Here is a 21784-nt window from a genome sequence, read left to right as displayed (position 1 = left end):
GACACATCGTAAACCTGAAGGACACATCGTAAACCTGATGGACACATCGTAAACTGGATGGACACATCGTAAACCTGATGGACACATCGTAAACCTGATGGACACATCGTAAACTGGATGGACACATCGTAAACTGGATGGACACATCGTAAACCTGATGGACACATCGTAAACCTGAAGGACACATCGTAAACTGGATGGACACATCGTAAACTGGATGGACACATCGTAAACTGGATGGACACATCGTAAACCTGATGGACACATCGTAAACTGGATGGACACATCGTAAACTGGATGGACACATCGTAAACCTGATGGACACATCGTAAACCTGAAGGACACATCGTAAACTGGATGGACACATCGTAAACCTGATGGACACATCGTAAACCTGAAGGACACATCGTAAACCTGATGGACACATCGTAAACCTGATGGACACATCGTAAACCTGATGGACACATCGTAAACCTGAAGGACACATCGTAAACCTGATGGACATATTGTAAGCTTGCAGGACACCAGAGTTGTGATTCCTGATGTAAACTTTTATCAAGATCAGAACAACCTTCACAGGTTGCTACCTCTGTCCCCTATCCATGTGACCTCCTCCCAGCTTACCATTGGCCCTTGGCTGCGGTGCTTCGCCTCTGCTGGGAGATGCTGTAGACCTCCTGCAGCTGTTTCTTCTGGTCGTCGCTGAGTGGATTGGTCAGACTCTGGTACCAAGCAGCATCAGAACTCTGTATCCCTGTCACACACACAAACACGTCACGCTGCTTTTCCAGGGAAACCGTCACAGTTTAAACCCAAAGTCATCCTGGAATACGCTCATCCAAGTTTAATGTTGTTGTTGAGCAGAAACGTACGCAGACTATGCACTGTCCTCCGGTTCCTACGGCAACTCACATATGGAGGAGGAGGGACACCTGGATCCTACAAACACATTAAAATCCTACTATTTTCTCCTAAAACTGGCTTTTAACTGATGGATGTGTTGCGAACCAACTATGTTACTGGACCCTTGCTGATGTAACAGGATCATCTGCTACTGGAGTCCAGTATGAATTCACTGGTCAGACTGGTCTGAAATAAGTGTTTACTGGACCTATAGTTCAGATTGTATCCTGGAATGTCCTACATCACATCTGGAAGGACACCTCGTCTACACCATCGTTATTTTCTCTCTCATCATCTGTTCCAGTCTAGATCTGGTCTCATCAGACCACATGGCGAGTCTAGATCTGGACTCATCAGACCACATGACGAGTCTAGATCTGGACTCATCAGACCACGTGGCGAGTCTAGATCTGGACTCATCAGACCACGTGGCGAGTCTAGATCTGGACTCATCAGACCACATGGCGAGTCTAGATCTGGACTCATCAGACCACATGGCGTGTCTAGATCTGGACTCATCAGACCACATGGCAAGTCTAGATCTGGACTCATCAGACCACATGGCGAGTCTAGATCTGGACTCATCAGACCACATGGCGAGTCTAGATCTGGACTCATCAGACCACATGGCGAGTCTAGATCTGGACTCATCAGACCACGTGACGAGTCTAGATCTGGACTCATCAGACCACGTGGCGAGTCTAGATCTGGACTCATCAGACCACGTGGCGAGTCTAGATCTGGACTCATCAGACCACGTGGCGAGTCTAGATCTGGACTCATCAGACCACATGGCGAGTCTAGATCTGGACTCATCAGACCACATGGCGAGTCTAGATCTGGACTCATCAGACCACGTGGCGAGTCTAGATCTGGACTCATCAGACCACGTGGCGAGTCTAGATCTGGACTCATCAGACCACGTGGCGAGTCTAGATCTGGACTCATCAGACCACGTGACGAGTCTAGATCTGGACTCATCAGACCACGTGGCGAGTCTAGATCTGGACTCATCAGACCACGTGGCGAGTCTAGATCTGGACTCATCAGGCCACGTGGCGAGTCTAGATCTGGACTCATCAGGCCACGTGGCGAGTCTAGATCTGGACTCATCAGACCACGTGGCGAGTCTAGATCTGGACTCATCAGACCACGTGGCGAGTCTAGATCTGGACTCATCAGACCACGTGGCGAGTCTAGATCTGGACTCATCAGACCACGTGGCGAGTCTAGATCTGGACTCATCAGACCACGTGTCGAGTCTAGATCTGGACTCATCAGACCACGTGTCGAGTCTAGATCTGGACTCATCAGACCACGTGTCGAGTCTAGATCTGGACTCATCAGACCACGTGGCGAGTCTAGATCTGGACTCATCAGACCACGTGGCGAGTCTAGATCTGGACTCATCAGACCACGTGGCGAGTCTAGATCTGGACTCATCAGACCACGTGGCGAGTCTAGATCTGGACTCATCAGACCACGTGGCGAGTCTAGATCTGGACTCATCAGACCACATGGCGAGTCTAGATCTGGACTCATCAGACCACGTGGCGAGTCTAGATCTGGACTCATCAGACCACGTGGCGAGTCTAGATCTGGACTCATCAGACCACGTGGCGAGTCTAGATCTGGACTCATCAGACCACGTGGCGAGTCTAGATCTGGACTCATCAGACCACGTGGCGAGTCTAGATCTGGACTCATCAGACCACGTGGCGAGTCTAGATCTGGACTCATCAGACCACGTGGCGAGTCTAGATCTGGACTCATCAGACCACGTGGCGAGTCTAGATCTGGACTCATCAGACCACGTGGCGAGTCTAGATCTGGACTCATCAGACCACGTGGCGAGTCTAGATCTGGACTCATCAGACCACGTGGCGAGTCTAGATCTGGACTCATCAGACCACGTGGCGAGTCTAGATCTGGACTCATCAGACCACATGGCGAGTCTAGATCTGGACTCATCAGACCACGTGGCGAGTCTAGATCTGGACTCATCAGACCACGTGGCGAGTCTAGATCTGGACTCATCAGACCACGTGGCGAGTCTAGATCTGGACTCATCAGACCACGTGGCGAGTCTAGATCTGGACTCATCAGACCACGTGGCGAGTCTAGATCTGGACTCATCAGACCACGTGACGAGTCTAGATCTGGACTCATCAGACCACGTGGCGAGTCTAGATCTGGACTCATCAGACCACATGGCGAGTCTAGATCTGGACTCATCAGACCACATGGCGAGTCTAGATCTGGACTCATCAGACCACGTGGCGAGTCTAGATCTGGACTCATCAGACCACGTGGCGAGTCTAGATCTGGACTCATCAGACCACATGGCGAGTCTAGATCTGGACTCATCAGACCACGTGGCGAGTCTAGATCTGGACTCATCAGACCACGTGGCGAGTCTAGATCTGGACTCATCAGACCACGTGGCGAGTCTAGATCTGGACTCATCAGACCACGTGGCGAGTCTAGATCTGGACTCATCAGACCACGTGGCGAGTCTAGATCTGGACTCATCAGACCACGTGGCGAGTCTAGATCTGGACTCATCAGACCACGTGGCGAGTCTAGATCTGGACTCATCAGACCACGTGGCGAGTCTAGATCTGGACTCATCAGACCACATGGCGAGTCTAGATCTGGACTCATCAGACCACATGGCGAGTCTAGATTTGGACTCATCAGACCACATGGCGAGTCTAGATCTGGACTCATCAGACCACATGGCGAGTCTAGATCTGGACTCATCAGACCACATGGCGAGTCTAGATCTGGACTCATCAGACCACATGACGAGTCTAGATCTGGACTCATCAGACCACATGGCGAGTCTAGATCTGGACTCATCAGACCACATGGCGAGTCTAGATCTGGACTCATCAGACCACATGGCGAGTCTAGATCTGGACTCATCAGACCACGTGGCGAGTCTAGATCTGGACTCATCAGACCACGTGACGAGTCTAGATCTGGACTCATCAGACCACATGGCGAGTCTAGATCTGGACTCATCAGACCACATGGCGAGTCTAGATCTGGACTCATCAGACCACATGGCGAGTCTAGATCTGGACTCATCAGACCACATGGCGTGTCTAGATCTGGACTCATCAGACCACATGGCAAGTCTAGATCTGGACTCATCAGACCACATGGCGAGTCTAGATCTGGACTCATCAGACCACATGGCGAGTCTAGATCTGGACTCATCAGACCACATGGCGAGTCTAGATCTGGACTCATCAGACCACGTGGCGAGTCTAGATCTGGACTCATCAGACCACGTGGCGAGTCTAGATCTGGACTCATCAGACCACATGGCGAGTCTAGATCTGGACTCATCAGACCACATGGCGAGTCTAGATCTGGACTCATCAGACCACGTGACGAGTCTAGATCTGGACTCATCAGACCACGTGGCGAGTCTAGATCTGGACTCATCAGACCACATGGCGAGTCTAGATCTGGATTCATCAGACCACATGGCGAGTCTAGATCTGGACTCATCAGACCACATGGCGAGTCTAGATCTGGACTCATCAGACCACATGGCGAGTCTAGATCTGGACTCATCAGACCACATGGCGAGTCTAGATCTGGACTCATCAGACCACATGGCGAGTCTAGATCTGGACTCATCAGACCACGTGACGAGTCTAGATCTGGACTCATCAGACCACGTGACGAGTCTAGATCTGGACTCATCAGACCACGTGGCGAGTCTAGATCTGGACTCATCAGACCACATGGCGAGTCTAGATCTGGACTCATCAGACCACATGGCGAGTCTAGATCTGGACTCATCAGACCACGTGGCGAGTCTAGATCTGGACTCATCAGACCACATGGCGAGTCTAGATCTGGACTCATCAGACCACATGGCGAGTCTAGATCTGGACTCATCAGACCACGTGGCGAGTCTAGATCTGGACTCATCAGACCACGTGGCGAGTCTAGATCTGGACTCATCAGACCACGTGGCGAGTCTAGATCTGGACTCATCAGACCACATGGCGAGTCTAGATCTGGACTCATCAGACCACGTGACGAGTCTAGATCTGGACTCATCAGACCACGTGACGAGTCTAGATCTGGACTCATCAGACCACATGGCGAGTCTAGATCTGGACTCATCAGACCACGTGGCGAGTCTAGATCTGGACTCATCAGACCACGTGGCGAGTCTAGATCTGGACTCATCAGACCACATGGCGAGTCTAGATCTGGACTCATCAGACCACGTGGCGAGTCTAGATCTGGACTCATCAGACCACATGGCGAGTCTAGATCTGGACTCATCAGACCACGTGGCGAGTCTAGATCTGGACTCATCAGACCACATGGCGAGTCTAGATCTGGACTCATCAGACCACGTGACGAGTCTAGATCTGGACTCATCAGACCACGTGACGAGTCTAGATCTGGACTCATCAGACCACGTGACGAGTCTAGATCTGGACTCATCAGACCACGTGGCGAGTCTAGATCTGGACTCATCAGACCACGTGGCGAGTCTAGATCTGGACTCATCAGACCACGTGGCGAGTCTAGATCTGGACTCATCAGACCACATGGCGAGTCTAGATCTGGACTCATCAGACCACGTGGCGAGTCTAGATCTGGACTCATCAGACCACGTGGCGAGTCTAGATCTGGACTCATCAGACCACGTGGCGAGTCTAGATCTGGACTCATCAGACCACGTGGCGAGTCTAGATCTGGACTCATCAGACCACGTGACGAGTCTAGATCTGGACTCATCAGACCACGTGGCGAGTCTAGATCTGGACTCATCAGACCACGTGGCGAGTCTAGATCTGGACTCATCAGGCCACGTGGCGAGTCTAGATCTGGACTCATCAGGCCACGTGGCGAGTCTAGATCTGGACTCATCAGACCACGTGGCGAGTCTAGATCTGGACTCATCAGACCACGTGGCGAGTCTAGATCTGGACTCATCAGACCACGTGGCGAGTCTAGATCTGGACTCATCAGACCACGTGGCGAGTCTAGATCTGGACTCATCAGACCACGTGGCGAGTCTAGATCTGGACTCATCAGACCACATGGCGAGTCTAGATCTGGACTCATCAGACCACATGGCGAGTCTAGATCTGGACTCATCAGACCACGTGGCGAGTCTAGATCTGGACTCATCAGACCACGTGGCGAGTCTAGATCTGGACTCATCAGACCACGTGGCGAGTCTAGATCTGGACTCATCAGACCACGTGGCGAGTCTAGATCTGGACTCATCAGACCACGTGGCGAGTCTAGATCTGGACTCATCAGACCACGTGGCGAGTCTAGATCTGGACTCATCAGACCACGTGGCGAGTCTAGATCTGGACTCATCAGACCACATGGCGAGTCTAGATCTGGACTCATCAGACCACATGGCGAGTCTAGATCTGGACTCATCAGACCACATGGCGAGTCTAGATCTGGACTCATCAGACCACATGGCGAGTCTAGATCTGGACTCATCAGACCACATGACGAGTCTAGATCTGGACTCATCAGACCACATGGCGAGTCTAGATCTGGACTCATCAGACCACATGGCGAGTCTAGATCTGGACTCATCAGACCACGTGGCGAGTCTAGATCTGGACTCATCAGACCACGTGGCGAGTCTAGATCTGGACTCATCAGACCACGTGACGAGTCTAGATCTGGACTCATCAGACCACGTGGCGAGTCTAGATCTGGACTCATCAGACCACATGGCGAGTCTAGATCTGGACTCATCAGACCACATGGCGAGTCTAGATCTGGACTCATCAGACCACATGGCGTGTCTAGATCTGGACTCATCAGACCACATGGCAAGTCTAGATCTGGACTCATCAGACCACGTGACGAGTCTAGATCTGGACTCATCAGACCACGTGGCGAGTCTAGATCTGGACTCATCAGACCACGTGGCGAGTCTAGATCTGGACTCATCAGACCACGTGGCGAGTCTAGATCTGGACTCATCAGACCACGTGGCGAGTCTAGATCTGGACTCATCAGACCACGTGGCGAGTCTAGATCTGGACTCATCAGACCACGTGGCGAGTCTAGATCTGGACTCATCAGACCACGTGGCGAGTCTAGATCTGGACTCATCAGACCACGTGGCGAGTCTAGATCTGGACTCATCAGACCACGTGACGAGTCTAGATCTGGACTCATCAGACCACGTGGCGAGTCTAGATCTGGACTCATCAGACCACGTGGCGAGTCTAGATCTGGACTCATCAGGCCACGTGGCGAGTCTAGATCTGGACTCATCAGGCCACGTGGCGAGTCTAGATCTGGACTCATCAGACCACGTGGCGAGTCTAGATCTGGACTCATCAGACCACGTGGCGAGTCTAGATCTGGACTCATCAGACCACGTGGCGAGTCTAGATCTGGACTCATCAGACCACGTGGCGAGTCTAGATCTGGACTCATCAGACCACGTGGCGAGTCTAGATCTGGACTCATCAGACCACGTGGCGAGTCTAGATCTGGACTCATCAGACCACATGGCGAGTCTAGATCTGGACTCATCAGACCACGTGGCGAGTCTAGATCTGGACTCATCAGACCACGTGGCGAGTCTAGATCTGGACTCATCAGACCACGTGGCGAGTCTAGATCTGGACTCATCAGACCACGTGGCGAGTCTAGATCTGGACTCATCAGACCACGTGGCGAGTCTAGATCTGGACTCATCAGACCACGTGGCGAGTCTAGATCTGGACTCATCAGACCACGTGGCGAGTCTAGATCTGGACTCATCAGACCACATGGCGAGTCTAGATCTGGACTCATCAGACCACATGGCGAGTCTAGATCTGGACTCATCAGACCACATGGCGAGTCTAGATCTGGACTCATCAGACCACATGGCGAGTCTAGATCTGGACTCATCAGACCACATGACGAGTCTAGATCTGGACTCATCAGACCACATGGCGAGTCTAGATCTGGACTCATCAGACCACATGGCGAGTCTAGATCTGGACTCATCAGACCACGTGGCGAGTCTAGATCTGGACTCATCAGACCACGTGGCGAGTCTAGATCTGGACTCATCAGACCACGTGACGAGTCTAGATCTGGACTCATCAGACCACGTGGCGAGTCTAGATCTGGACTCATCAGACCACATGGCGAGTCTAGATCTGGACTCATCAGACCACATGGCGAGTCTAGATCTGGACTCATCAGACCACATGGCGTGTCTAGATCTGGACTCATCAGACCACATGGCAAGTCTAGATCTGGACTCATCAGACCACATGGCGAGTCTAGATCTGGACTCATCAGACCACATGGCGAGTCTAGATCTGGACTCATCAGACCACGTGACGAGTCTAGATCTGGACTCATCAGACCACGTGACGAGTCTAGATCTGGACTCATCAGACCACGTGGCGAGTCTAGATCTGGACTCATCAGACCACGTGGCGAGTCTAGATCTGGACTCATCAGACCACGTGGCGAGTCTAGATCTGGACTCATCAGACCACATGGCGAGTCTAGATCTGGACTCATCAGACCACATGGCGAGTCTAGATCTGGACTCATCAGACCACGTGGCGAGTCTAGATCTGGACTCATCAGACCACGTGGCGAGTCTAGATCTGGACTCATCAGACCACGTGGCGAGTCTAGATCTGGACTCATCAGACCACGTGGCGAGTCTAGATCTGGACTCATCAGACCACGTGGCGAGTCTAGATCTGGACTCATCAGACCACGTGGCGAGTCTAGATCTGGACTCATCAGACCACGTGGCGAGTCTAGATCTGGACTCATCAGACCACGTGGCGAGTCTAGATCTGGACTCATCAGACCACGTGGCGAGTCTAGATCTGGACTCATCAGACCACGTGGCGAGTCTAGATCTGGACTCATCAGACCACATGGCGAGTCTAGATCTGGACTCATCAGACCACGTGGCGAGTCTAGATCTGGACTCATCAGACCACGTGGCGAGTCTAGATCTGGACTCATCAGACCACGTGGCGAGTCTAGATCTGGACTCATCAGACCACGTGGCGAGTCTAGATCTGGACTCATCAGACCACATGGCGAGTCTAGATCTGGACTCATCAGACCACGTGACGAGTCTAGATCTGGACTCATCAGGCCACGTGACGAGTCTAGATCTGGACTCATCAGACCACGTGGCGAGTCTAGATCTGGACTCATCAGACCACGTGGCGAGTCTAGATCTGGACTCATCAGACCACGTGGCGAGTCTAGATCTGGACTCATCAGACCACGTGGCGAGTCTAGATCTGGACTCATCAGACCACGTGGCGAGTCTAGATCTGGACTCATCAGACCACGTGGCGAGTCTAGATCTGGACTCATCAGACCACGTGGCGAGTCTAGATCTGGACTCATCAGACCACATGGCGAGTCTAGATCTGGACTCATCAGACCACATGGCGAGTCTAGATCTGGACTCATCAGACCACATGGCGTGTCTAGATCTGGACTCATCAGACCACGTGGCGAGTCTAGATCTGGACTCATCAGACCACGTGACGAGTCTAGATCTGGACTCATCAGACCACATGGCGAGTCTAGATCTGGACTCATCAGACCACATGGCGAGTCTAGATCTGGACTCATCAGACCACATGGCGAGTCTAGATCTGGACTCATCAGACCACATGGCGTGTCTAGATCTGGACTCATCAGACCACATGGCGAGTCTAGATCTGGACTCATCAGACCACATGGCGAGTCTAGATCTGGACTCATCAGACCACATGGCGAGTCTAGATCTGGACTCATCAGACCACATGGCGAGTCTAGATCTGGACTCATCAGACCACATGGCGAGTCTAGATCTGGACTCATCAGACCACGTGGCGAGTCTAGATCTGGACTCATCAGACCACATGGCGAGTCTAGATCTGGACTCATCAGACCACATGGCGAGTCTAGATCTGGACTCATCAGACCACGTGACGAGTCTAGATCTGGACTCATCAGACCACGTGGCGAGTCTAGATCTGGACTCATCAGACCACATGGCGAGTCTAGATCTGGACTCATCAGACCACATGGCGAGTCTAGATCTGGACTCATCAGACCACATGGCGAGTCTAGATCTGGACTCATCAGACCACATGGCGAGTCTAGATCTGGACTCATCAGACCACATGACGAGTCTAGATCTGGACTCATCAGACCACGTGGCGAGTCTAGATCTGGACTCATCAGACCACATGGCGAGTCTAGATCTGGACTCATCAGACCACATGGCGAGTCTAGATCTGGACTCATCAGACCACGTGGCGAGTCTAGATCTGGACTCATCAGACCACGTGGCGAGTCTAGATCTGGACTCATCAGACCACGTGGCGAGTCTAGATCTGGACTCATCAGACCACATGGCGAGTCTAGATCTGGACTCATCAGACCACATGGCGAGTCTAGATCTGGACTCATCAGACCACATGGCGAGTCTAGATCTGGACTCATCAGACCACATGGCGAGTCTAGATCTGGACTCATCAGACCACATGGCGAGTCTAGATCTGGACTCATCAGACCACATGGCGAGTCTAGATCTGGACTCATCAGACCACATGGCGAGTCTAGATCTGGACTCATCAGACCACATGGCGAGTCTAGATCTGGACTCATCAGACCACATGGCGAGTCTAGATCTGGACTCATCAGACCACATGGCGAGTCTAGATCTGGACTCATCAGACCACGTGGCGAGTCTAGATCTGGACTCATCAGACCACGTGGCGAGTCTAGATCTGGACTCATCAGACCACATGGCGAGTCTAGATCTGGACTCATCAGACCACATGGCGAGTCTAGATCTGGACTCATCAGACCACATGGCGAGTCTAGATCTGGACTCATCAGACCACATGGCGAGTCTAGATCTGGACTCATCAGACCACGTGGCGAGTCTAGATCTGGACTCATCAGACCACGTGGCGAGTCTAGATCTGGACTCATCAGACCACATGGCGAGTCTAGATCTGGACTCATCAGACCACATGACGAGTCTAGATCTGGACTCATCAGACCACATGGCGAGTCTAGATCTGGACTCATCAGACCACATGGCGTGTCTAGATCTGGACTCATCAGACCACATGGCGAGTCTAGATCTGGACTCATCAGACCACGTGGCGAGTCTAGATCTGGACTCATCAGACCACGTGGCGAGTCTAGATCTGGACTCATCAGACCACATGGCGAGTCTAGATCTGGACTCATCAGACCACGTGGCGAGTCTAGATCTGGACTCATCAGACCACGTGGCGAGTCTAGATCTGGACTCATCAGACCACATGGCGAGTCTAGATCTGGACATGACGAGTCTGGAACAGGGCGGATCTGTACATTTACTGTTGCGGTGAGTTTCATCTGAAAGAAACCATTTGACCAAACAGACCATTGGTTTGTTGCATCATCTTGAATAAAGAATCTTTGATTTGATTGATTGATTGAATCATCTGTCACAAATCAAGTTGTTGTTTACAAGCTGACACTCACTGAGCAGAGCCGAGGTGAAGAATTGATACTCATCTTCCCCGTTGTCGTAGTCCAGAGGTGTGCTGTACTCTTCCAGGGGAGTTCCCTCAAAACAATCTTCATCCCAGTAGTCATCATCATCGTTGTCTTCATCCTCACCGGACTGTCCTGCCGTCATGCTGGACTGATGATGAGTTGTGCTTTGGCTCTCATTCACCTCGTCTTCATCGCTGGGGATTTCCTCTGATCACAGAGACAAATAATACCCTTCATTACAGAATAAAGAGGGGAAATTGCAACAAGACTTCATGGTAACACCATTATTTATCACATCTTCATCACCATCACTAATATGTTGCTAACACTAGAACATAGAATTTTTAATCCCCCTAGAACATCCAGAACACAGCCAAAAGGCTACAAGTAGCCACCTTTCATTTGTAATTGCAGTAATACCTGCCTGATCATCTAGCTGGGACATTGTAATGTGGTCATTCAGTCACATCTATGCTCACATCAGAGAAAGGGAAAGTTACTGCTTGAAAAAAACTCTGACAAAGTTAGACTCTTAGTCAACTAAAAAACCAAGATGCCTAAATTTGACAGCACTGAGCAGGCTTTGGATACGATCCTGAATCAAGTCAACCCTTGCGACTCCGATGAAGAGATAGCCCTTCAGTCAGATTCAGACTCGGACATTTCTTCTGATAAGATTTCCTAAACAACCAATTTTCATTTGCTGATTGTGGCAGTTGTGTTTTAGGAAAAGATTAAAACCATCCAAAATCAATACAGAGGAGGCATATGAAATGTTTTAGAATTATCGTTCTACCGTATTTTTCAGATTATAAGTCGCACTGGAGTATAAATTGCATTTTTGGTGGAAATTTATTTGATATAATCCAACACCAAAAAACACGTCATCTTGAAAGGCAATTTAAAATAAAAATAAAATAGAGAACAACAGGCTGAATAAGTGTACGGTATACTAACGGTATACTAACGTTACATGACTGACATGCCTGGTAATGTCAGTAACGACGTAACATATTAAGAGTTATTCACATAACTCTAGCATAAAGAACATGCTAACAAGTTTACCAAACTATCAGTTTCACTCCAAATCACTAAATCCAATGAAATCTTCATCCTTGGTGTCACTTTTAAACAACTCCCCCAACTCGGGAGGTAGACGATGCGCCGCTTCCTCTTCCACGTCGCTTACATCAGACTCATCGTCTGATGTAAGCGACGTGTCTGAATCCTGACAGGATGGTTTAAGTTGTCACTGAAGCCCATGCTTTGTCGATCCATTCCAGGAAAGTTGCATGGCGCATTCTCCCGGTTGCTGTGAAGCTGTGCTGTCCATCCATCATCCACTGCTCCCACAGGTTACGCAAGACTGCCTTAAAGCTCCTATTCACGGAGATATCAAGTGGCTGGAGTATTTTGGTTAAGCCTTTGGTTAATGGCAGGTATGGAGTTGAAAACTTTTAATTTATTTTTGAACTGTGGCGTGATGTGCGCTCTGATGCTATCCATCACAAGCAGAGCTTTGCCTGCTCTAAAGAAGCCATCCGGTCGCTTAGTGTAGCACTTTGGAAGCCATAAGTTCAGCATTTCTTGATCCATCCACCCTTTCTCATTCACGGCGACTGCAACTGGGTTGGATTGGATTTTTGGCATGGTTTTTCGTTTGAAAATGACCATTGGTGGCAATTTTGATCCATCTCCACAACATGCCAGCACCACTGTGAAGTGTGATTTCTCACGACCAGTTGTAACTATATTCACACTTTTTGCCCTTTCTCTGCAACACTTCAGCCCATGGGAATGTCAAATGTGAGGGGGACCTCGTCCATGTTAATAATATGATCCGGTGTCACGTTGTGCTCATTTACATGCTTTTCAATGAACTCACGGAAACTGTCGACCTTGGCTTGGAAGTCTGCTGGCAGTTTTTGGGACATTGTTGTCCTTGCTCTGATAGAGAGGCGATTGCGTTGCATGAAGCGATAACACCAAGAAGGTCCTCCCGCAAAGTCATTTATATTCATCTCCTTGGCAAATAACCTGGGCGTGGAGACGCAACTGCACTGTTGACAAACCTCTCCCAGCAGCACGCTGTTCAAGCACCCATGCGCGAACTCGTTCCTCTAACTGCGGCCACCTAGCTTTTAGCCTGCGATTAGCTCTTTTCATTTTCTTCATTTCAGTAAGAGTAACCTCCGCTTTTTGCTAGTCCCTTACAAGTTTACAACTCCAAACTTTCTTTCTGCTGCTCGATTACCATTTTCGGCTGCATATTTCACTATTTGCAGCTTGTAATCTGCAGAATATGATTTTCTTTTCGGTGCCATTTTTGTTCTCCCCTTCTCAGGCCTAGAGCTCCCTCTTGTGGTTTAGTGTGAAAATAACATGTGAAATGATATAATGATATAATAATGTGGTAATAATTTCACACATAAGTCGCGCCAGAGTATAAGTCACACCCCCGGCCAAACTATGAAAAAAAACTGCAATTTATAATCCGAAAAATACGGTAACTAGAAAGAGTAACTCAAGTTGTTTCTATGAAATAATGCTGTGAAGATGCAGCTGAAGCATGTTGAATTGTAAAACAATTGTGTGAATCTATGAAAGCTTGAAAGGTGACATTAGAATGATTTTTTTTTTTTTTTAAATCTGAAACTGATTGAAATGTACCTGAATAATCCTGGAAAAGTATGAAAATTAGAAACAACCAGAATCCATTTGAAACATTTAAAGTTTAGATGAATGTTTTGAAAGTTGAGGGACATTAGAAAGTTGAAATATGAAGTAACTAGAAGATCTGACAAAATGTCAAATGTTGAAGAATTTCCCATTCACTGTTTGGTGAGGCAGAAATTTCCCAAAAAGTTGAATAATTCTCATCATAGCCCCATTGAATGTTATGCTGCAGAGGGAGAGCCAACTGTTTTGGTCAGAAGTATGTGTTGACTCGTTTACAAAGTTTCCTCTCTTTCCTCGCTCTGGACATGCTTCTGAAAATTCAGGAGTGGACTGTTCAGCATGGACCCCAGCCACAGCTGCTTCATGGCCCACCCCGAACTAATGGCATCCATTGCCATCCTCCTTGTGCGGAGGGTGATCAAAATTCCATCCAAGGAAGATGCATAGTCAGGCAAAAATGGGAAATCCACTGATTTCCAAAATTATGGTCTGAAACTGCTTCATTATGGGTTATGCAACACCTACAAGAGCCACGAGCATTGAATGAGTTGGGACTGAGGTTTGCTGCAATCTCCCATGTTTGGGGGTGTTTTGTTGCCAACAGCAACTGTTTTCAACAACAACTCCATGCTGTTACTTGCAGTATATAAACCTGATAAATTTGCCATCCAGTTCTGGGTGGCATGTGACTTGAAATCCAAGTATGTGTGCAATATCAACCCAAATCTTTGCTACGACCTCAGTCGTCCCACAGGGGAGAGACTAGAAAACGTGGTGATGAAGCTCATGGAACCGTTCATGGACAAAGAAAGAACCGTTTCCACAAAAAAACTTCTTTACACCTATGTTACTTCCACGATGACTGCTCAGCCAAAAGACCACCCTCCTTGGCACAATCAATAAGATTCACCTGGAGCTTCCAGAATCAGTCAAAAAGACTTTGGACTGCAATGAATTCAGCACTCAGTTGCATGCATTGGGTTTTCTGTAGTGATAAGATATTTTTTTCTTATTTTGCATCAAAGGCTCAAGTATCATCATGTGTGTAAAAGCGTAACCATAATGACATTTTATCTCATATTATTCATCAGGTGTTTTCAACTTCCGGTGCCACACTGATGGTTTATGTGCCCAAACGGAGGAGGACCATCTACATCTTCAGCAGCATGCACAGCGTGGTTGAGACAGGATTGATATTGATTGCTATGAGTATATCTGTGGCAAATGCAGAAATGAAATGGTGTGGCAGTGTCAAGTATGTGCAGACAATGAAGAGGGTTGAAGTCTAACTCTGAAAGTAAAGAAATCTTGTTTGAATTTTGTACATTAGCAATAAATCTCAGCAAGAAATGAAAAACAAAACTGTGTCGACCTCTTACTCATAAGTGAAAGAAGTGAGGGGAAATCATGAAAAACTTGTTCAGCCACTTGGCTTGCCATTTTTGCATGCAAATTGGAAAAGCCTAATGGTCGCGCTGTTCATGTGCAAACTATGTAATGAGCTACTCTTTGGACAAGCAACTTATAACTAATCCAGCCACTTGGCTGTCCTTGGCCATTGCAGGTAGGAAAGCCAAATGGCTAGACTGCGGACGTTCTAGTGCTAAGAGACCTCTATTTCCACCTGGACATGATGATGAAGACACTTCCTGTCAGACTTTCCACCAATCAGAGAGCTTAAACTGACGGTAACGTCCAATCAGGAGCAGCCAAAGATCAACAAGTGATGAGAAAAGCAGGAGAATAATGATCCTCTATGGCTGGAATAAAGCCAAGAAGACGCAGCTGAGGTGGAGGTGCTGCAGTGAGGATAGCAGGTAGATAGTAGCAGGAAGACGTGTTTCTTCTCCTGGTTGCTCTTTATGCTGCTTTATCTGTTCATACGTTCATTTTACATCATTTTAGCCTCAGATACTGACAGCTGAGGCTGAAAACATCATGTCTCCATGGACACATCACGTCTGATGTCTGTATCTATCCATCCATCCATCACTATACTCTTATCTTGTCTCACCATTCTGGTCTTCATCCTGAGCTCCTGTGCGGGCCAGCAGGTCCGGTTTGTTGATGAGACGGGAGGCATAGAGGTGTTTAAGCCCCAGGAAGAGAAGTAGGATGGAGGGGACAATCTGTGCAGACACCCTGTCCAGCACCGCAGGCCGGCATGGCAGCTCCATCAGCACGCTCAGACCAATGATGCACATCTTACGGTCATGCAGTCTGAGGAGGAAGATGAAGAACACATGAATATCAGAAAGCTGTGAAAGAGTCGACACAGACACACATCTGGATGCAGCTTTGCCAACCAAAACCTGCAACCTTTCCAACAAGCCATTCTGGTTCAGTCATTTCCTAACTGGATTGTCATGAACTCTTACATGTAACTTACTAACTGAGGCCTGGAGAGTTTAGGATGTAGATCTCAACATCATCCCTGTATCACCACATTTCCAGTGTTCCAGTCTCACCCCAGGAAGAACTCTGTATCATTCATCCACTGGTTGATGAAGTGGTCTGTGATGGGCTGTGGGTTGTGAGGGAAACGCATGTTGTCCATGGTGTGGATAAGCAGAGCTGGGTTGTAGTACAGAGCAGCGATGGCGACCTGCAGACACATGGTCCTCAGCTCACTGGACTTCACGCCCCTCATCAAACGCTCCAGAACTGCCTCTACAAACAGAGGGATGCACTGCAAGGAGAACACACAATAAGACTGTGTACATCTGTTCATCATTTCATCTGAGAGACTGCCTTTCTGAAATGCCCTTTTTATAGGTTTTTAGTTATGTTACCAACCTCTTCCCAGTTAAACGTGTCCCATTACGGAACAGTCCCCAGTTAAACGTGTCCCATTACAGACCCGTCCCCAGTTAAACGTGTCCCATTACAGACCCGTCCCCAGTTAAACGTGTCCCATTACAGACCCGTCCCCAGTTAAACGTGTCCCATTACAGACCCGTCCCCAGTTAAACGTGTCCCATTACAGACCCGTCCCCAGTTAAACGTGTCCCATTACAGACCCGTCCCCAGTTAAACGAGTCCCGTTACAGACCAGTCCCCAGTTAAACGTGTCCCATTACAGACCCGTCCCCAGTTAAACGTGTCCCATTACAGACCCGTCCCCAGTTAAACGAGTCCCGTTACAGACCAGTCCCCAGTTAAACGTGTCCCATTACAGACCCGTCCCCAGTTAAACGTGTCCCGTTACGGACCCGTCCCCAGTTAAACGTGTCCCGTTACGGACCCGTCCCCAGTTAAACGTGTCCCATTACAGACCAGTCCCCAGTTAAACGTGTCCCGTTACGGACCCGTCCCCAGTTAAACGTGTCCCGTTACGGACCCGTCCCCAGTTAAACGTGTCCCGTTACAGACCCGTCTCCAGTTAAACGTGTCCCGTTACAGACCAGTCCCCAGTTAAACGTGTCCCGTTACAGACCAGTCCCCAGTTAAACGTGTCCCGTTACAGACCCGTCTCCAGTTAAACGTGTCCCGTTACAGACCCGTCCCCAGTTAAACGTGTCCCGTTACAGACCCGTCCCCAGTTAAACGTGTCCCGTTACGGACCCGTCCCCAGTTAAACGTGTCCCGTTACAGACCCGTCTCCAGTTAAACGTGTCCCGTTACAGACCAGTCCCCAGTTAAACGTGTCCCATTACGGACCCGTCCCCAGTTAAACGTGTCCCATTACGGACCCGTCCCCATTTAAATGTGTCCCGTTACGGACCCGTCCCCAGTTAAACGTGTCCCGTTACGGACCCGTCCCCAGTTAAACGTGTCCCGTTACGGACCCGTCCCCAGTTAAACGTGTCCCGTTACGGACCCGTCCCAAGTTAAACGTGTCCCATTACGGACCCGTCCCCAGTTAAACGTGTCCCGTTACAGACCCGTCCCCAGTTAAAAGTGTCCCATTACAGACCCGTCCCCAGTTAAACGTGTCCCGTTACGGACCCGTCCCCAGTTAAACGTGTCCCATTACGGACCCATCCCCAGTTAAACGTGGCCCGTTACGGACCCGTCCCCAGTTAAACGTGTCCCGTTACGGACCCGTCCCCAGTTAAACGTGTCCCGTTACGGACCCGTCCCCAGTTAAACGTGTCCCGTTACGGACCCGTCCCCATTAAAACGTGTCCCGTTACGGACCCGTCCCCAGTTAAACGTGTCCCATTACAGACCCGTCCTCAGTTAAACGTGTCCCGTTACGGACCCGTCCCCAGTTAAACGTGTCCCATTACGGACCCGTCCCCAGTTAAACGTGGCCCGTTACCGACCCGTCCCCAGTTAAACGTGTCCCGTTACGGACCCGTCCCCAGTTAAACGTGTCCCGTTACGGACCCGTCCCCAGTTAAACGTGTCCCGTTACGGACCCGTCCCCAGTTAAACGTGTCCCGTTACGGACCCGTCCCCAGTTAAACGTGTCCCGTTACGGACCCGTCCCCAGTTAAACGTGTCCCGTTACGGACCCGTCCCCAGTTAAACGTGTCCCGTTACGGACCCGTCCCCAGTTAAACGTGTCCCATTACAGACCCGTCTCCAGTTAAACGTGTGACATTACAAACCCGTCCCCATTTAAACGTGGCCCGTTACGGACCAGTCCCCAGTTAAACGTGTCCCGTTACGGACCCGTCCCCAGTTAAACGTGTCCCATTACAGACCCGTCCCCATTTAAACGTGTCCCGTTACGGACCCGTCCCCAGTTAAACGTGTCCTGTTACAAACCCGTCTCCAGTTAAACGTGTCACATTACAGACCCGTCTCCAGTTAAACGTGTCACATTACAGACCCGTCTCCAGTTAAACGTGTCACATTACAGACCCGTCTCCAGTTAAACGCGTCACATTACTGATCCGTCCCCAGTTAAACGCGTCACATTACAGACCCGTCTCCAGTTAAACGTGTCACATTACTGATCCGTCCCCAGTTAAACGCGTCACATTACAGACCCGTCTCCAGTTAAACGCGTCACATTACTGATCCGTCCCCAGTTAAACGCGTCACATTACAGACCCGTCTCCAGTTAAACGCGTCACATTACTGATCCGTCCCCAGTTAAACGCGTCACATTACAGACCCGTCTCCAGTTAAACGCGTCACATTAAAAACCCGTCTCCAGTTAAACGTGTCACATTACAGACCCGTCTCCAGTTAAACGTGTCACATTACAAACCCGTCTCCAGTTAAACGTGTCACATTACAGACCAGTCTCCAGTTAAACGCGTCACATTACTGATCCGTCCCCAGTTAAACGCGTCACATTACAGACCCGTCTCCAGTTAAACGCGTCACATTAAAAACCCGTCTCCAGTTAAACGTGTCACATTACAGACCCGTCTCCAGTTAAACGTGTCACATTACAAACCCGTCTCCAGTTAAACGCGTCACATTACAAACCCGTCTCCAGTTAAACGTGTCACATTACAGACCCGTCTCCAGTTAAACGCGTCACATTACAGACCCGTCTCCAGTTAAACGCGTCACATTACAGACCGTCTCCAGTTAAACGCGTCACATTACAAACCCGTCTCCAGTTAAACGTGTCACATTACAGACCCGTCTCCAGTTAAACGCGTCACATTACGGACCCGTCTCCAGTTAAACGTGTCACATTACAAACCCGTCTCCAGTTAAACGTGTCACATTACAGACCCGTCTCCAGTTAAACGCGTCACATTACAGACCCGTCTCCAGTTAAACGTGTCACATTACAGACCCGTCTCCAGTTAAACGCGTCACATTACAAACCCGTCTCCAGTTAAACGCGTCACATTACAGACCCGTCTCCAGTTAAACGTGTCACATTACAGACCCGTCTCCAGTTAAACGCGTCACATTACAATCCCGTCTCCAGTTAAACGTGTCACATTACAAACCCGTCTCCAGTTAAACGTGTCACATTACAGACCCGTCTCCAGTTAAACGTGTCACATTACAAACCCGTCTCCAGTTAAACGTGTCACATTACAAACCCGTCTCCAGTTAAACGTGTCACATTACAAACCCGTCTCCAGTTAAACGTGTCACATTACAGACCCGTCTCCAGTTAAACGTGTCACATTACAGACCCGTCTCCAGTTAAACGCGTCACATTACAGACCCGTCTCCAGTTAAACGTGTCACATTACAAACCCGTCTCCAGTTAAACGTGTCACATTACAAACCCGTCTCCAGTTAAACGTGTCACATTACAGACCCGTCTCCAGTTAAACGTGTCACATTACAGACCCGTCCCCAGTTAAACGTGTCACATTACAGACCCGTCTCCAGTTAAACGTGTCACATTACAAACCCGTCTCCAGTTAAACGTGTCACATTACAGACCCGTCTCCAGTTAAACGTGTCACATTACAGACCCGTCTCCAGTTAAACGTGTCACATTACAGACCCGTCTCCAGTTAAACGTGTCACATTACAAACCCGTCTCCAGTTAAACGCATCACATTACAGACCCGTCTGCAGTTAAACGTGTCCTGTTACAAACCCGTCTCCAGTTAAACGCGTCACATTACAGACCCGTCTCCAGTTAAACGCGTCACATTACAAACCCGTCTCCAGTTAAACGTGTCCTGTTACAAACCCGTCTCCAGTTAAACGCGTCACATTACAGACCCGTCTCCAGTTAAACGCATCACATTACAGACCCGTCTCCAGTTAAACGCATCACATTACAGACCAGTCTCCAGTTAAACGCATCACATTACAGATCCGTCTCCAGTTAAACGTGTCCTGTTACAAACCCGTCTCCAGTTAAACGCGTCACATTACAGACCCGTCTCCAGTTAAACGTGTCCCGTTACGGACCCGTCCCCAGTTAAACGCATCACATTACAGACCCGTCCCCAGTTAAACGTGTCCCGTTACGGACCCGTCCCCAGTTAAACGTGTCCCGTTACGGACCCGTCCCCAGTTAAACGTGTCCCGTTACGGACCCGTCCCCAGTTAAACGTGTCCCATTACAGACCCGTCTCAAGTTAAACGTGTGACATTACAAACCCGTCCCCATTTAAACGTGGCCCGTTACGGACCAGTCCCCAGTTAAACGTGTCCCGTTACGGACCCGTCCCCAGTTAAACGTGTCCCATTACAGACCCGTCCCCAGTTAAACGTGTCCCATTACGGACCCGTCCCCAGTTAAACGTGGCCCGTTACGGACCTGTCCCCAGTTAAACGTGTCCCGTTACGGACCCGTCCCCAGTTAAACGTGTCCCGTTACGGACCCGTCCCCAGTTAAACGTGTCCCGTTACGGACCCGTCCCCAGTTAAACGTGTCCCGTTACGGACCCGTCCCCAGTTAAACGTGTCCCATTTCAGACCCGTCTCCAGTTAAACGTGTGACATTACAAACCCGTCCCCATTTAAACGTGGCCCGTTACGGACCCATCCCCAGTTAAACGTGGCCCGTTACGGACCCGTCCCCAGTTAAACGTGTCCCGTTACGGACCCGTCCCCAGTTAAACGTGTCCCGTTACGGACCCGTCCCCAGTTAAACGTGTCCCATTACGGACCCGTCCCCATTAAAACGTGTCCCGTTACGGACCCGTCCCCAGTTAAACGTGTCCCATTACAGACCCGTCCTCAGTTAAACGTGTCCCGTTACGGACCCGTCCCCAGTTAAACGTGTCCCATTACGGACCCGTCCCCAGTTAAACGTGGCCCGTTA

The 21784-nt window shown here is 49.7% G+C and overlaps 1 protein-coding gene across 2 annotated transcripts in view; it reads right to left on the bottom strand.

The window, feature by feature from the left end:
- Positions 1–620: 620 nt before the first annotated feature.
- ipo8 (importin 8) overlaps positions 621–21784 on the bottom strand; it is a gene marked incomplete at its 3' end in the record, with an annotated part of 89998 nt that continues 68834 nt past the window's right edge. For both annotated transcript variants that reach the window (XM_079262939.1, XM_079262940.1), the window contains exons 21-24: positions 16599–16819; positions 16145–16350; positions 11437–11658; positions 621–754 (exon numbers count right to left, since the gene is read on the bottom strand). In XM_079262939.1, the coding sequence (XP_079119065.1) occupies positions 621–754; positions 11437–11658; positions 16145–16350; positions 16599–16819 (783 nt within the window). The remainder of the gene's footprint in view (positions 755–11436; positions 11659–16144; positions 16351–16598; positions 16820–21784) is intronic.

Source organism: Telmatherina bonti (assembly GCF_933228915.1).
Source record: "Telmatherina bonti genome assembly, chromosome: 23".
In the NCBI taxonomy this organism is placed as follows: domain Eukaryota; kingdom Metazoa; phylum Chordata; class Actinopteri; order Atheriniformes; family Telmatherinidae; genus Telmatherina; species Telmatherina bonti.
This window is presented reverse-complemented; position numbering and strand designations above follow the sequence as displayed.